The sequence below is a fragment of the Vipera berus genome, assembly GCF_964194415.1.
Source record: "Vipera berus genome assembly, chromosome: 4".
Lineage (NCBI taxonomy): Eukaryota > Metazoa > Chordata > Lepidosauria > Squamata > Viperidae > Vipera > Vipera berus.
The window spans coordinates 5,772,851-5,790,794 of NC_138206.1; the positions used below are offsets into that span (position 1 = coordinate 5,772,851).

At 45.5% G+C, this 17,944-nt stretch overlaps 1 protein-coding gene across 1 annotated transcript in view; it reads right to left on the reverse strand.

Moving 5' to 3' along the window:
* Positions 1–1,915: 1,915 nt before the first annotated feature.
* Positions 1,916–17,944, reverse strand: part of TENM4 (teneurin transmembrane protein 4) — a 315,526-nt gene continuing 299,497 nt past the window's right edge. The window contains exons 27-30 of the mRNA XM_081327781.1: positions 16,031–16,327; positions 12,382–13,996; positions 7,109–7,251; positions 1,916–2,901 (exon numbers count right to left, since the gene is read on the reverse strand). Coding sequence (XP_081183907.1) covers positions 2,143–2,901; positions 7,109–7,251; positions 12,382–13,996; positions 16,031–16,327 — 2,814 coding nt within the window. The 3' untranslated portion in view covers positions 1,916–2,142. The remainder of the gene's footprint in view (positions 2,902–7,108; positions 7,252–12,381; positions 13,997–16,030; positions 16,328–17,944) is intronic.

The following is a 17,944-nucleotide window of genomic DNA, read 5'->3' on the forward strand; positions in this document are numbered from 1 at the left end:
GATGCTATTAAATCAACAAAAGGACTTCCTCCAAATTGTAGGTTCACTCCTAAAAGCTAGAATAGAGAAAAACTGATTTGTGTAGTTGAAAATTCAATCCACGTGGGACCGGATAGATTGATCAAATTCATCCAAGCTAAATTGTCCCGAAGGGGCTTTTTTTCCCCCCCCCAAGAGGCAACTGGACTGTCTTTGTTTTCTTGGAAGACGTTTCACTTCTCATCCAAGAAGCTTCTTCAGTTCTGGCTGAACGGTGGAGGATAGAAGCAGTGGTGGGATTCAAATCGGTGAACAACCGGTTCTCTGTGTGGATGCCGCTTCCGGAAGTCCGTTCTGGGCCTGGGCAATAAAAAATTAGCTACCGATTCTGCCACACTGGTGCGAACTGGCTGAATCCCACCACTGGATAGAAAGATGTATATTCCTTGCAGTCATCTGGTCATTAGTATTCCCTCTGAGAGTCACTGAGGCCGCTCGGAGGTTTATCTGTACCCTCAGGGTCACCTGAACGGTGCAAATGGGTGTGGAGCCTTCTTGGAATTGCTGAAAGGACTGTGTTGTAAACAGGAGGTAGGTGGAGTTGTAGCCCTCCACCTCTGATTTCAAGGCAAAGCAAAGGAAGTCCAGTTGCCTCTTGAAAAAGCATCTTTGGGGACAATCACAATCTGGATGACTGAGAATCTCCACAGACTTCCAGGCCAAATGTTTTGGCCTGATCTTAGTTTGGGAACAGGTAGGAGATACGTTGTCTATTTCCTTACACCCCATCTGCCACCAACCTTAACCTTCTAAAAGTCATCCCAGCGCTAGAAAAGAACCATTTTGGTAGAAGCGGCCCGTGGAGAAGCAATTAAGCATCTTTTCATCTACTGATGCTTCCTTAAAGTAAAAAAAAGAATATATATATATATATATATATATATATATATATATATATATATATATATATACACATATACATATGTATATATGTATATATATATGTATATATATATATGTGTATATATATATATATATGTATATGTGTATGTATGTGTGTGTATATATATATATATATATATATATATGATTAAGGATGACCCTACTCTAGACAAATCCACCATTAGCAGAAAAGAGGTTGTATCCTCAAAAGTTAAAGACACTTCACTTGGTATACAGAAATACTATATATTTAAGGAGGGTTTTACTGTTGACAAATATACATCATTGGTGCTTCCCATCTAACAGTATGTGCAACAAAGGTAGTGAGAATGTGGTTTTCCCCGCCCCACCACCCCGGTCGGATAGCTGTTGGGGGTGTGTGTGTTTCCAAATGAAAAAAAAGATGCATCCTCTGTCACACAACAGCAGAAAAACAAACCGGTGAACAAAATAGCCTATCGTAATAAAAAAGACCCATTTTTAAAAAAAAAAATTAAAAAAAGAGAAAGATTTTTTGAGTTCACAAGTCTCAAGATTGCAGCGGTTTGGCCTCCTTCAGCAAATAACCCCACAAGGCAGGTTATCCAGAAAGAATGGGAAATGTAAAAATGACACCCGCCCCCCAAGTTCTTGTTTTGAGGCTCACAAAATGTTTGAAGGGGATCCAGTTTTCATTTTCTTTGCAGGACGCTGCAGGAAATTGTGAATTTTTCTCCTCCGCCAGGCCTTCTTCCTGTGCCCGTTCCTCATAAATCCTTTTTTTTTCCCCTCCAACCCCATTAGGAAAGGTTAACCAAACCTAATACAGAGGCTCTTTCCCCCCCCTTTAAAAAATAGAAACACAACAAAAGAAAACCAACAAATAGAAACTAGGGATTTAAACAAACCCCTCCTCGACCTGTGCAATGCCCTTGCACGAAAGGCCTCGCACCATGGCGAAATGACACTTCCAAGAGAGGAGATGGGGAAGAGCAGAGAAGGGGAAGAATGAAAAACAGCCAACGGCGAGAGAGAGAGAGAGAAGAAAAAAAATCTAACGTAAAAGATGTTGCCTGAGCTATGGTGCCACCGTGTTCTTCCTCCACCTTGCCTGTTTTCCGTAAAGTCCTTTGTGTGTTTTGTCTTTTTGTTTAGAAAAGAAAAAAAGAAAGAAAGGCTCAAGTACGACGCAGTCTCAAACAGCTGTCTTTGGCAAGAAGTCAATGCTATCACCCCTCTCTGTCACCTTCTGCCCATCTCGCTCTGTCGCATAAAATGGATATTGTTTGCGCTGTCCGACAGTTCTGGGTATTGTTCGGCGGAAATGACGAAGTAGCCGTCATAGCCCTGAACGAGTCCCGTGTTCAGCAGTTGCTGCTTCTCCCCCTCTGTCCACGACCGGCTACCCTCCTCCCCATCCTGCAGTCTCTGTTGCTCCTGCGCCCACGCGTGGCTCACGGCCCGTTGCCTGGCCAATTCCAGCACGCGGGTCTTTTCCTCGTCCAAACTGGTCCCGTATCGGGTGTTGAGGCACAAGGCTCCGTACTGGAGCGAGATGTCTGTGTAGCGTCTAGTCCTCCCGTTGAGCACGGTGTTGATTTGGGAGACGGTGACGTTGACCCCGTTCTCCAAGGTTCGCCTTCCGCCGCTGAGGCCCAGGATGGACAAGTCGCCGTCCGACGGCCCTGGTTTGACGAAGTAGTGGGTGTCCGTGCCGTCGACGGTGAAGTGCAAGTTCTCCAGGTAATAGGCGTTGTGGAGGATGGCGGCGACTCTCCGCTCGTCCTCGTTCGCGGTGCTGATGATATCGGTGGCCACCCGGCCGTCTTTCATGGCAAACTTGACCCCCTTGCCAATGATGGAGTCTCCCGAGGCAAAATGGCGGTGCTCCTTGACTTCCTGGCATCCGGCGATGCTCGATGTGTAGATCTGTTCGAAGCTCTCCAACGTGACGAAAGCCTTCAGCTGCTTCTGCACTTCGCACTGTACCCCTAAGATCGACTGCAGAGGGGCAGGGAGAGAAGATTGAAAAGAGAGGGACTCGCGTTAGATGCAAGACGGAGGCACGAAACTCTCCACAGGTAGTCCTCAACTCACGACCGTAGCTGAGCCGGGAATTATGGCTGTGTCTGCTATTAAGCACGTCGCTACATGATCGGGCCTGATTTTGTTATCTTTTTGCAGTGGTAGTTAAAATGAACATGGCAGTTTTTTAAATTATAGAATAGAGCCGGAAGGGATCTTGGAGGTCTTCTAGTCCAGCCCCCCCCACTTAAGCAGGAGAACCTATATCATCTCAGACAGGTGATTGTCTGGTCTCTTTATAAAGAGCTCCGGTGATGGAGCGCCCACGATTTCTGGTGGCAAGCTGTTCCACTGGTTGATTGTCCTAACTGTCAGGAAGTTAAGTGGGCCCATTATACAGGCTAGTCCTTGACTTACAAACATTCATTTAGTGACCTTTCAAAGGTACAGCGGCACTGAAAAATATTACTTGTGACTGTTTTTTACGCTTACGACCATTACAGCATCCCTATGGTCACAGGATCAAAATTCAGACGCTTGACAACTGGCTCATATTTACGACGGTTGTCGCGTCCCGGGGTTGTGTGATTGCCTTTTGTCACCTTCTGACAAGCAAAGTCAATGGGGAAGCCTGCTTTGCTTAACCACTGTGGCAAGAAAGGTCGTAGAACGAGGCAAAACTCACTTAAGAACTATCTTGCTTAGATGACCATAAAGCCTTCACAAATTACTTATAGGTCGTCCCTGACTTACAACCATTTCTTCAGTGACTATTCAAAGTAAAAAAAAAGCCCTAAAAATGACTTACGACCAGTCCTCACACTTACAACCACCATAGCATTCTCACAGACATGTGATTGAAATTTGGCAATCGGCATGTATTTACGATGGTCCCGGGGTCATGTGATCGCCATTTTGTGACCTTCCCAGCCAGCTTCCGACCAACAGGGTCAATAGGGGGAAGCCCGATTCATTTAATGACCCCGTGATTCACTTAACAACTGCAGTGATTCACATAACAAGATGGCCAAAAAACGGTCGTAAAGTCAGGTCCGACTGATTTAACAACTGCTTTGCTTTTAGCCGTGAAAATTCTGGTTCCCACTGCCGTCGTAAATTGAGGACTATCTGTAGTTTGGGCCAAAATAATGCGAGTTTCTCCAAAATTCAGAATTGTGCCATCTTAAAGACAACTTTAGCCCTACCAACAGCCCAGGATGTTTGCCAGCTGCAATGAAATGTTATCATGAATATCACTGGGATTGTAATTAAAAACAACAAAAAAAACCCTCTTTTCGTTATCTCAAAATAAATCCTGCGCCTTTGGAAAGCTGCTTCATTTGCAGAAAAAAATGACCTTGAATGCAGCCTTTTAAATAATAAAGTAATGGATCTGGGGAAAGTGATTTCTGCTCAGAAAGATAAAAAGGAACTTCTGGGGCAATGAGGCTGCCAATGGTTTTTTTTTTTTAAAAGGGACACAAACAGATGATTAGGCCCAGTTCAAAGAGATAGCTGATCTTGCCTTTGAAATTTGTTCCCCCTGTGGTTTCATCTTTCCGTTCCCCAAAGGAAGAGAGAGAGAGAGAGAGAGAGAGAGAGAGAGAGAGAGAGAGAGAGAGAGAGAGAGAGAGAGAGAGAAACAGGAAATATTAGAGGGAAGATCGTGTTTACCTGATAAAGCCAAAACTTTCAGAGAATTGCCGTGCCACAGAGCAGGGTTTTTCAAACAGGGCAACTTTAAGATGTGTAGACTTCAACTCCCCCGTGTTGGCTGGTGAGTTTGAAAGCCAGCTATCTAAAAATTGCCAGGTTTGAATAACGCTGTTGTACAGGTAGTCCTCAAGTTACAACATAATTGAGCGTGGAATTAACGGTATTAATTTGTGCCGGTTTTTTAAGTGGGTCAATACATGATTGTGTCTGATTTTAAGAGCTTGTGTGCAAATGGTTGTTAAGCAAACGTGTGTGTGTGTGTGTGTGAGAGAGAGAGAGAGAGAGAGAGAGAGAGAGAGAGAGAGAGAGAGAGAGAGAGAGAGAGAGAGAGAGAGAGAGAGAGAGAGAGAGAGAGAGAGGTGTTTGTGATGTGAACTCCCTGCCTGCAGCCTAGGAGTATTATTGTGTGGCGTGGTTTAACCATGATTTGGTCTGGAGGCTGAAACATACAAAGAATGGTTGCAGGAAATGTTTAGTCTAATAAAAAGAATTATGATAGTAGTTTTCCAATATCTAATGGGCTGTCACAGAAAAGATGGGGGGAGGAGGTTTGTCAACCTATTCTCCAAAGCACCTGAAGGCAGCACAAGAAGAAACGGATGGAAACTTAAAACAAGGAGAGAAGCCACCTGGAATTAAGGAGAAACTTCCTAACAGTGAGGAGAATTAACCAGTGGAACAGCTTGCCACCAGACGTTGTGGGTTTTACATCACTGGAGGTTTTTAAGAAGAGATGGGACAGCCATTTGTCTGAAATGGCATAGGATTTTCTGCTTGAGCAAGGGGTTGGACTAGAAGACCTCCAAGGCCCCTTCCAACTCCGTTAATCTGTATTTCTATTTCTGTAATGAGAGGGTTTTTTTTTTGCCTGAACCCAGAGATAATGCTTCTTGGTTCTTCTCGCAAAGAATAATAATATAATATAATAATATAATAATCATGGTCATGTGAACACAGGAGGCTGCCAATGGAGGTGTGTGTGTGTGTGTGTGTGTGTGTGTGAGAGAGAGAGAGAGAGAGAGAGGAGACAGAGAGAGAGAAAAGAGAGAGAGGGGAGGAAGAGAGAGAGAAAGGAGAGAGGGGGAGAGGGAGAGAGAGAGAGAGAGAGAGAGAGAGAGAGAGAGAGAGAGGAGACAGAGAGAGAGAAAAGAGAGAGAGGGGAGGAAGAGAGAGAGAAAGGAGAGAGGGGGAGAGAGAGAGAGAGAGAGAGAGAGAAAGAGGAGACAGAGAGAGAAAAGAGAGAGAGGGGAGGAAGAGAGAGAGAAAGGAGAGAGGGGGAGAGGGAGAGAGAGAGAGAGAGAGAGAGAGGAGACAGAGAGAGAGAAAAGAGAGAGAGGGGAGGAAGAGAGAGAGAAAGGAAAGAGGGGGAGAGGGAGAGAGAGAGAGAGAGAAAGAGGAGACAGAGAGAGAGAAAAGAGAGAGAGGGGAGGAAGAGAGAGAGAAAGGAGAGAGAGGGGGAGAGGGAGAGAGAGAGAAAGAGGAGACAGAGAGAGAAAAGAGAGAGAGGGGAGGAAGAGAGAGAGAAAGGAGAGAGAGGGGGAGAGGGAGAGAGAGAGAGAGAGAGAGAAAGAGGAGACAGAGAGAGAAAAGAGAGAGAGGGGAGGAAGAGAGAGAGAAAGGAGAGAGAGGGGGAGAGGGAGAGAGAGAGAGAGAGAGAGAAAGAGGAGACAGAGAGAAAAGAGAGAGAGGGGAGGAAGAGAGAGAGAAAGGAGAGAGAGGGGGAGAGAGAGAGAGAGAGAGAGAGAGAGAGAGAGAGAGAGAGAGAGAGAGAGAGAGAAATGCCGAAATGCAGTCATGCAAATGGAGGGGGGGCACCATTGGAACTTTGAATCTGGGCTGTTAGTTTTTTTTAAGTTCGGTTGTAACTGTGAATAGTCGCTAAGTGAAAGGTCGTAAGTTGAGGATTATCTGTAGAAGAGTAATGAAACATCAGAAAGACCACAGGTGGTCCTCAACTTATAACCCTAACTGAGCCCAACATTTCTGTCGCTAAGCGAGAAAGCTGCTAAGTTTGTTTTGCCCCACTTCATGACCTTTCTTGCTAGAGTGAAGTGAGTCGTTGCTGTAGTTAAGTTACTAACATCACTGCAGTTTTTTAAGTTAGTAACAAGTGGTTAAGTGAATCTGATGTCCTTCCCCACTGACATCAGAAGGTGGCAAAAAGGGGACCCCATGTCCCCGGACACTGCGACCGTCATAAATATGAGTCAGTTGCCAAGCACCCAAGTTTGGATCACGGGGATGCTACAAGGGCCGTAAGGGTGAAAAACGTTCATAAGTCACTTTTCCCAGTGCCGCTGTAACTTCAAGCCGTCACTAAATGAACGGTTGCAAGTCGAGGACTACCTGTGCACATTCTCCACTCCCCACTGGACGTTTCCTCTGGGATAAAGTAGCGACGGTTCAAAAGTTAAGTGTTTCCGGAAGCTGAAGAAGATGGTGGCGCCTCAAAAATCACATTAATTACCTTGCTATTGTCCCATTCCTGAGTTTTCAGCTGGGTGTGGGTGAGCTCATAGGATGGCTCCACAGCGTTCATCTCAGGTTTAGGATACCCAGGGATAACGTTGTGCAACTGGAAACCAAAGGTAAGCAGCCAGCTGTTGACATCTGGAATGGGAAAGAGAAAAACCAAAAGGTTACGTGCTAGCCAGAAAGTTAAATGCACAAGGTTAGCATAAGTCAGGGGTCTTCAAACTTGGCCCTTTTAGGACTTGTGGACTTCAACTCCCAGAATTCCTCAGCCAGCATGGGGGAACTATGGCCCTTTTAGGACTTGTGGACTTCAACTCCCAGAATTCCTCAGCCAGGCACGCTGGGCGTTGAAGTCCACAAGTCCTAAAAGGGCCATAGTTCCCCCATGCTGGCTGAGGAATTCTGGGAGTTGAAGTCCACAAGTCATGAAGGGGCTTACGTTTCCCCCCCATGCTGGCTGAGGAATTCTGGGAGTTGAAGTCCACAAGTCATGAAGGGGCCTTAGTTTCCCCCCATGCTGGCTGAGGAATTCTGGGAGTTGAAGTCCACAAGTCATGAAGGGGCCTTAGTTTCCCCCCATGCTGGCTGAGGAATTCTGGGAGTTGAAGTCCACAAGTCATGAAGGGGCCTTAGTTTCCCCCATGCTGGCTGAGGAATTCTGGGAGTTGAAGTCCACAAATCATGAAGGGGCCAAACTTTCCCCCATGCTGGCTGAGGAATTCTGGGAGTTGAAGTCCACAAGTCCTAAAAGGGCCATAGTTCCCCCATGCTGGCTGAGGAATTCTGGGAGTTGAAGTCCACAAGTCATGAAGGGGCCTTAAGTTTCCCCCCCATGCTGGCTGAGGAATTCTGGGAGTTGAAGTCCACAAGTCATGAAGGGGCCATGTTTGAAGACCCCTGGTATAAGTGGTACTTGACTCAACAGTAGTAAGAGTAGTAGTATTGGCTTTCCTATTGAGATTCTGGAAGCTGCCTGAAGCCACCATGAATGAGTTGGGTGGCCTTTAAATTTTCTAAATAAAAAGCAAACAAACAAATAAATCTATTCCCTAGGAGGGTATAGTCAAATGTCCCAACGGCGCTTCTTTCAAAAAGGCAACTGGACTTTCTTGGGGTTGGTGTTTTTTTCCTCTTTGAAAACATTTCGCTTCTCATCCAAGAAGCTTCTTCAGTTCTAACTGACTGGTGGGGAATGGAAGGATTTATATTCTTTGCAGTCATCTGGTTGTTAGTACTCCCAGGGTTAGCTGTTCGCTCTCCCGAGAGTCGTTGAGATACCTTGGGGGGGTTTCTCTGCATCCTCACGAGTCGCCTGAATCAGAGGATAAATGGGTGTGGAACCTGTGCTAACAACCAGATGACCGCAAAGAAAATAATGATAATTATAATGATGATGATAATGACGACAACAACCACAATAATAATAAAGTTGAAAGGGACCTTGGAGGTCATCTAGTCCAACCCCCTGCTCAGGCAGGAAACCCTATACCATTTCAGACAAGTGGCTGGCCAGTCTCTTCTTAAAAACTTCCAGCGTTGGAGCACTCACCACTTCTGGAGGCAAGGAGTTCCACCGATTTAATTGTTCTAACTGTCAGGAAATTCCTCCTTAGTTCTAGGTTGCTTCTCTCTTTGATCAGTTTGCATCCGTTGCGTCTTCTCCTGACTTCAGGCGCTTTGGAGAATAATATAAATCCTTCCATTTCCCTCCAGTCAGCTAAAAGTGAGGAAGCTTCTCAGTTGAGAAGTCAAATATTTTGAGAAGGAAAAAAAAAAAAACCCAAGGAATTCCAGTTGCCTTTTGGAAGAAAGCACCATTGGGACAACCGTGACCTGGATGATTTGAGACTCTCCATAGGCATAAAGTCAAAGGCTGTCTTGACTTAAACGCAACGGTTATGGAAGGAAGGAATGGCCAGGAAAGCAGAGGAAGAAGAGGCGAGGGCGCAACTCCAAAAATTGCCACCAGGAAACAACAATATCTACCTATCCCAGGTCCTTGGGAAGGACCCGATAGGTGGATAAAAATGCCAAATTCAGTCTAAATATCTGGTTGACTATGCACCCAACTATAAAGATGACCAAAATGCATCAGAGGGGCCACTGGTTTGCAGAGAGTATGAACGCTTGTATCTGATAAAGGACTTTCGGGGTGAGAACGACGTGGCTACTGCTTATTTCAATGAAAAATAAGCTCCGGAAATTACAGAATGGAGTTAGTTGAAGGCTGATCCTCTATCCCAATGCAGGATCGTCCAGTAGAGCAAGAATTTCTCAAACTTTTGAGTGCTTTAAACCATAGTCACATCCAAGACTACAGCTACACATTCGCACCGGGAGAATCAATCTATTCCTCAAGAGGGACTAGCACCTTATTATCAGAAGCTATTGGTGGAGAGTCAATTCAAAGTCGCAATGATGTGCAAACAATTTCATTGTTTCTGGAATAGTTCTTCCTTCTTTTATTTTATTTTTTTTATTTTTAATCCCATTTATATCCCGCCCTTCTCCGAAGACTCAGGGCGGCTTACAATTTAAGCACAAATCAGTGTGCTTAGCAATAGCCTTCATTCTATGTATATGCCTGCTTATTAGGGCTTTCACACACACACCAAGCGGCATTATTACAAAGTCAGCTTATTGCCCCCAACAATCTGGGTCCTCATTTTACCTACCTCGGAAGGATGGAAGGCAGAGTCAACCTTGAGCCTGGTGGGACTCGAACCTGCACTAATTGCAGGCAACTGGTGTTACTTAAGGAGGCATTAGCCCACTGCTCCACCAAGGATCAATCTTTTAAAGTTTAAAAAATTCTCTCTCTCTCTCTCTCTCTCTCTCTCTCTCTCTCTCACACACACACACACACACACACAGACACAGACACACACACACACACACAAACATTCTCTCTCTCTTTCATTTATTTGCTATCCATCTTGCAGTTCATCATCTGGATCTTCAGCCTTGACATTGATCGAAAGCCCTAGGGCAGGGCTAGGCAACCTTGGGAGTTGAAGTCCACGAGTCATAAAAGAGCCAAGGTTGCCTACCCCTGCCCTAGGGTTATGAAAACAGCGTTTCTAAGAACAGGAAAAATGCTCATTTGAAGATGGAACGGCTCAGTATGACTTTTAAGGTGCCCCAACTGAGTTGGGGATGATGAGAAGGTAATGTTACAAATGTCAACAACTGTTGTGAGACTGGAGGTGTTTGTGATGCAAATACGTGGCGTGCAAAAATGAGCTCCGAATCGCTCTACGCTCTGTTGTCTGTTTTGGCTCTGTCCTTCGTATATAACAATCCCCAGATAATTTACCCAGATAATAACCTGCCTCCAGAAGTGGTGAATGCTCCAACACTGGAAGTTTTTAAGAAGAGACTGGACAGCCATTTGTCTGAAATGGTATAGGGTTTCCTGCCTGAGCAGGGGGTTGGACTAGATGACCTCCAAGGTCCCTTCCAACATCATCATCATCATTATTATTATTATTATTATTATTATTATTATTATTATTATTATTATTATTATTATTATTATTATTATTATTATTATTCCCACGTTGCCTCAGGGGCTGCCCCAAAAAAGAGGGAGTCAAGCTATTCTCCAAAGCACCAGAGGGAAGAAGCAAGGGATGGAAACCAATCAAGGGGAGAAGCAACCTAGAACTGAGGAGAAATTCTCTGACAGTTGGAACAATTAACCAGTGGAACAACCTGCCTCCAGATGTTGTGAGTGCTCCATCGCTGGAAGTTTTTAAGAAGAGACTGGACAGCCATTTGTCCGAAATGGTATAGGGTTTCCTGCCTGAGCAGGGGGATGGACTAGATGACCTCTAAGGTCCCTTGCAACTCAGTTAATTCTATTCTATGGTATTCTAATTCCTCCAACTTCGCTGGAGCTTGATTTCCTTGATTCGTCTCTCCCTCTGCCTGAGCTGGAACCGCTGTGTTGTGTTTTTTCTTTTTCCCCCACTGCCCTTTAAAATAGCAATTCTCATGGGTGAATTAACATTTCACCGCATTGTTTTTTTTTAAAAAAAAAAGGATTGACGGAAAGGTCAGGATTAGAAAGGATTCAGAAGCTTCTCTCGTGAACGAGCCTCTTTCATGCAGTTTATTTAGAGGCTGTTGAGGATCTGGGTGCCAGCTGAGGCCCACAGTAACTCTGTACGACTGTCAAAAAATTAGAAGGACATTAATCGCCCTTTAATCCACAGAACCTTTTAGAGTCGAAGCAAAAAAAAAAATAAAACAAATTATGGCGCTGCTTGGACGGTTGCTTTAAAATTAAGAGTTATTTGTTAAATCTGAGTATTTATTTGTTCTTCACAACCAAGCAGGTTTTGTGCTCACTTCAGTATCTGAGGCAAAAGGAGAGCAGAGAACTTCCTGAAGCCTTTAGTTATTTAGGAGCGCTTTATCTCGTCTTTATTATTTTTTTATAAGTAACCCAAGCCAGCGATCATAATTCTTCCACCTATTTTTCCCCACAACAACTCTGCGAGGGAGGTTGGGCTGCGAGAAAGTGTCAAAAAGTCACTTCCAACCTGCTTTCAGGCCTAAGGTGAGACTTGAACTCACCCCTCTCCTGGTGACTGGCCAAAGTCACCCAGACGGCCTTCATGGCTAGGGCAGAACTAGAACTCACTGTCTCCTGGTGATTGGACCAAAATCATCCAGCTACTCAGTCAGCTTTCATGCCTTAGACAGGACTAGAACTCACTGTCTCCTGGGGATTGGCCCCAAATCACATAGTCAGCTTTCTTGCCTAAAGCAGGACTAGAACTCACCGTCTCCTGGGGATTGGGCCTAAATCATAGTCAGCTTTCTTGCCTAAAGCAGGACTAGAACTCACCGTCTCCTGGGGATTGGCCCCAAATCACATTCAGCTTTCTTGGCTAAAGCAGAACTAGAACTCACCATCTCCTGGGGATTGGCCCAAGTTTCCCAATTGGCTTTCATGTCTAAGGCGTGACTGGAACTCACCATCTCCTGACTCTTAGCCCAAAGTCACCAGTCGGCCTTCACGCCTAAGGTGGGACTAGAACTCACCTTTCCCTGGTTTCTGGGCCAGCACCTTAACCGCTACCCCATAGTGGCTCTTTTAAATGGAAGATGCTGTACCTAGAAACTTGCGTGCTTTTTGCCAGTAAGCAGAGGCGTCCATTCTGCGGAGGAGGTCCCAAGCTTCACGACCAAACTCCATGCAAAAGTTCCCATTCTGCCCTGGGCAGTTAACTAACCAGCTGAGCAGGAATTTTTTACCTGTCATGTAGCACTTTATATCCTGGGCGTTGCTCATCGGATTGTTGTTTTTGAACATGTAGAGATTGAACGGCATGATGTTGCTGTGGCTGAGACGCTTCCAAATGCCGTGGTTCGGACTGGTCCACCGGCCGGCGAGGACGTCGTAGTCTCTCTTCCCCAGATGGATGAGTTTGGTGAGGGGATCGTACAGACCCCCATGGTAACCAACGATAATTTGGAAGTTCGGGTTGGTATCCATGTAGATCTCTCCGTACGCCGTGTAGAGGATCTGCTTGATCATGAGGCCCGTCCCGCTGAAGACCGCCAAGGGCGTCCCGATGTTGTCGCAAGCAATGTAGAATTCATCTCCACTGCTGACCTCCATGGCAAAGAGGTGACCCTGAAGGTCGTAATAGAGAGAGGTGATCTCAGAACTGGAATGGTTGTACAGGTGGGTGACCTTGGTGGGGTTGGTGAGGTCCGCGTAGAAGAACTGCAGATGGTGACCGTGGGTGGTTTTGCTGGAGACTCTTCTTCCCAGCCCGTCGTAGCGATACTTCACGCTCCATTTGCTGGCTTTGTTGTAGGCCTTGATGAGAAGTCCCGCGGAGTTGTACTCAAAAATGTCGTTTCCTCTTTGCCTCAAGAAGCCGTCTTCGTCCATCTTATACTGCACGTCGCCCAGTCTCGTAATCCTGTCCCGGAGGTCGTACCTCAGTGGCGTAAGACGGGCGCTGTTGCCAGGACTCAACAAATGGAGATTCCCGTTGAGGTCGTAACTGTATCTCCAGAGGGGCTTCTCGTTGATGGACACCGTCTGCAACTGGCCGTCGGCATCATATTCATACGAATACCTGGTGGTATTTGCGTAAGGACCGACCTTCAGTTCCTTTTTCACCACTCTCCCCATGTTGTCGTACTGTACGGTCATCCAGTACATGAGGGACCTGAATATTTCATACTGAACTTCCTTCATCCTACCGTAGGCATCAAAATGTTTAGTGTGGGTCATGACCGCCGTGGTGATGATCTGGTTGATGTCGTAGTAGATCACCCCGAATTTGCCAAATTGCTCAGTTTTGCCCGACACATCGTCGTAACGGTAGAGGTCAATAGGCAAGGGGGTTTCATTGATCACGGCTTGCATGCTGGTCACCCGGAAGCTGTTGTCATAGTTGTAATCAAAACGGGCGTTCACCATGCCTTCTTCCGTGAAACGGAAAATCTGGCGGTCAATGAGCGGTCCAATCTGGCGGTATCTGATCGTGCAGGTGAAGCCTTCATTTTGTAAGTTGATGGTCTTCAACATGCCCGCTGTTTCATCATAGGTGAAGCTGATTTTGGTGGTATCATAAAGCATCTCGGCCAGTTTGGACAGCTTGCCGTACTTATAGATGACCCGTCTCCCGGTCCCCAAGTAGTAAGTGTGAAGGAGTTGCCATTCCTCGTTGAAGTCTTCTACCACTGTAGCATTGCCCTCCGGGGGCCTGTAGATATTCCTGTAGTAGCCAATTGATCGAAGTGTCTCCAGTGTCTGCCGAGCTACGTTGGGCATCGTTACTGACGACAAGCGATCGTTCTTATCGAACTCAAAAATGTACTGCCGCTGACTGTGAAGAAGCAGGACCATGGACTGTAATCAGAAGAGGAAAAAAGAAGTTATATCAAGGACATTTTGTCGACATCATTATTACGGCTACGTTTTGTAGCAGGATACAGAAAGTGGATTGTTTCTGCCGTGACCAACATTGTCCAAAGTTACTTAAAACTTCTTCAGGTTGAAAAGATGCCAGAGGGAACAAGAAGTTTCAAGCAACTCAAGAGGTGATCTGTGGATGTAGCAGAGGCGAGGCTGATAACAATAAACCTTTATTGTTAAAGTACAACATGTGTACATTGAGATTAGCTGAGCCTCCCCCCGTGCTCTCTCCCCCCAACACACAGTGACAACAAGCCCTCCATCCTACCACACCATGTGAACCAACTACACCACACACCGGCCTCCCAAGTCAATTCTGCATAAGTTCACAGAGATTATGTCCCATTTGAAAGCCTAACAGCCCACGGATAAAAGCTGTTTTTCAGCCTGTTGCTACGGCTGGCTATATTCCTATATTTCCTACCGGATGGTAGGAGAGTAAAGAGATACCGTCCAGGGTGTGTGTCCTCCCTGAGAATCTTCCTCACTCTTCCAAGGCAACGAGCCCTGGCGATGTCATCCAGTGGTGTCATGGAACAGCCCACAATGTCTTGTGCTGTGCTCACTACCCTCTGTAATACTTTCCTGTCCGCGGCTGTCAGACCAGCACACCAAACCACAATACCATACGAGAGGACGCTCTCTATAGTAGACCGGTAAAAGAGGGTCATTAGCCGTTGTTATGAAGTTATAGTAAATAGTGTTGGTGCGAACTAGAGTTTGCTAGGGATTCTTTTCCTTTTTTTTTATCTCCTGTCCTTAATTTTTTTCCCGTGTTCTGCATTAAGTTGCTTGTCTTGAAAAGGAATAGCGGGATGAATATGTACCCAGGTAACACGGAAAAACGATTTGGAGATTATTTTTTAATAATCTTCTGGGAGATATAAAGGGAGGAAAATAAGAGAATACTAGACATCGTATGCCTGTTGGGTTTCAGAGATATATTTCCTTACCTAAACAGAGAAACAGAATGATGAAGGAGTAGCAAAAAAGCAATGGGAGCAGGAAAGACTTCTGATTTCCTGCTGGCTTCCCATTGAGTTTCCTTGTGGGAATCTGACAGGGAGTCTCAGTAAATTTTCTTTCTTCCTTCCTTCCTTCCTTCCTTCCTTCCTTCCTTCCTTCCTTCCTTCCTTCCTTCCTTCCTTCCTTCCTTCCTCCCTCCCTCCCTCCCTCCCTCCCTCCCTCTTCCAGCAGGCAGGTAAGTGGCTGCTACTGAATGTGGGGGAGAGCAAGGGATTACTAGACTGGCTAGGAAACTGTCACAGAATGTTGAAAATAGAACTTCATGTCCGTCACTGCAGCAGTAGCAGGCCAGCAGTACTGAAACAGCCACAACTTCCTCAAATTTCATTCCCTTGGGAGGCACAGGATTTTGACCACATTCTGTAAATCAGCCCATTTGAGGGACCTTGGTTCAAAAATGGTTGTGTTATGGTGCATTGTTTTTCCCAGTGAAAGGTCACGACCATTTTAGTATGGGTAGTCCTCGACTTACAGCCACAGCTGAGCCCCAAACTTCCAATGCTAAGCAGGACAGCTGTTGGGTGTGTTTTGCCCCACTTTACAATCTTTCTTGCCGCAGTTGTTAAGTGAATCACCGTAGCGGTTAAGTTAGTAACACAATTAAGTGACTCTTGGCTTCCCCCATTGACTTTGCTTGTCAGAAGGTTGCAAAAAGTGGATCATGTGACCCCGGGACGCCGCGACCATCATAAATATGAGCCAGTTGCCAAAGCCTCCAAATTTTGATCACGTGACGGTGGAGATGCGGCAACAGTCATGTGAAAAACGGGCAGAAGTCGTTTCTTTTCAGTGCGGTTATAACTTTGAACGGTCATTAAGTGAATGGTTGTAAGTCAAGGACTGCCTGTAGTATATAAATATAATTCAAAGAGGCAGATTGGGTGATTCATAAAACTTCAGTTGGTTAAAACTTTACAGACACCTCTTCCCTATGGCACTCACCTTCTCTAAATATGTGTAGGTCCAAGATTTGCCGTCAGCAAACATTCTGGACGTGATTCTGCCCGCTTGGTCGTATTCCATTCTTTCGGACATAGTACCCCTTTGGATCCCGGCTATATGTCCTCCAGAGGAATAGGTGACGTTCACCCCATTCAGACGACTGCTGGGGGACCAGAGCGTGGGCCGGCCCGCCTGGTCGTAGAGAATGCGCAGCGTGAATTTGCGATGGTCGTCGTAAATCTTCTCGGTACGTGTCACCCGGTCGAAGTCAAGGGACAACAAATTTCGGTTGTGAACCTGCAAGGATAAGAATGAGGACAATTACCAAAAGCCTTAGTAAGATTCATCGTTAACTACCGTTCGGAACAATCTCTTTTGCTTCCCTCCCCTGGGCAAAGTGGCAAATAGGGTTTTTGCCCAGTTGCAAAAAACTCTCATGAGATGCAAGCAAGAAAGGCAGGAAGGAGAGCCTTGAAAAATCCATACGCTGGGATTCAGCTAAGTATTTTAAACTGTTAATAATATCTTGGTTCTTTATGTATAAAGGCATTTGCACTATATATTTGGTGTATAGGGCACTGCACACCAAAACAACTAGACACAAGGAGCTTCCCACATGCCGTCAATCTGCTAAACAACTCATTTCTGCAACATTGCCAAAGTACTTTGTTGTTGTTAGTTGCGAAGTCGTGTCTGACCCATCGCGACCCTATGGACAACGTTCCTCCAGGCCTTCCTGTCCTCTACCATCTTCTGGAGTCCATTTAGGCTCACGCCTACTGCTTCAGTGACTCCATCCAGCCACCTCATTCTCTGTCGTCCCTTCTTCTATTGCCCTCAATCTTTCCCAGCATTAGGCTCTTCTCCAGTGAGTCCTTCCTTCTTATTAGGTGGCCAAAGGATTTGAGTTTTAGCTTCTTCATATCTTATTATGACTTGGTTGCTTGTATCTTACGATTTAACATTGTTTTATTTAGTATCCTCGTATGATTTATGTTGTTTGCTTAGCTAGTTCTCCTAGGACGATCATTAAGTGCTGCACCTTATGATTTATGATGAATGCGTTGTCTCTTATGATTTATGACGAATGTATTTTTATGTTGATTGGGATCACGGTTTCTCACTTATTGCTTGTATATGTACACTGAGAGCTTCTGCACCAGAGATAAATTCCTCGTGTACCCAACCAAAGTTGGCCAACAAATAATTCTGTTCTATTCTGTTCTATTCTATAACTGGGGCAGCCACAAAAAAAGGCAGAAAAAGTCAAGATGGTGGCTGTGATATATGCTGAAAGCCACGCCCCTTTTCAATATACATGCAAAAATGAGACAGTGGATATAAGCATTTTTTGATATTTGATAGGGGCAGCACCAACAATATTGGGAAGTGATAAGTTATTGCTTTACACCACAGTGGTGAGGCCACATTTGGCTGGGATAGGGGTAGGCAACCTTGGCTCTTTTATGACTCGTGGACTTCAACTCCCAGAATTCCTGAGCCAGCTGGCTCAGGAATTCTGGGAGTTGAAGTCCACGAGTCATAAAAGAGCCAAGGTTGCCTACCCGTGGGCTGGGAGAACGATGGATTCAGAGTACAGTTAATCCTCGTTTAATGATTGTTTGAAGTTACAACGGCATTGAAACAAGTGACTTATGACCATTTTTCACAGATACAACTGTGTCAGCATCCTCCTGGTCACAGGATCACAATTCAGACACTTGGCAACCGACTCACGTTCCTGACGGTTGCGGTGTCCTGTGTTGATCCCCTTTTGCGACCTTCGGACAAGGAAAGTCAATGGGGAAAGCCAGATTCGCTTAACAACCACGTTACTAACTTAACAGCTGAAGTGATTCACTTAGCAACTGTAGCAAGGAAGGTCATAAAAATGGGGCAAAATTCACTTAACAG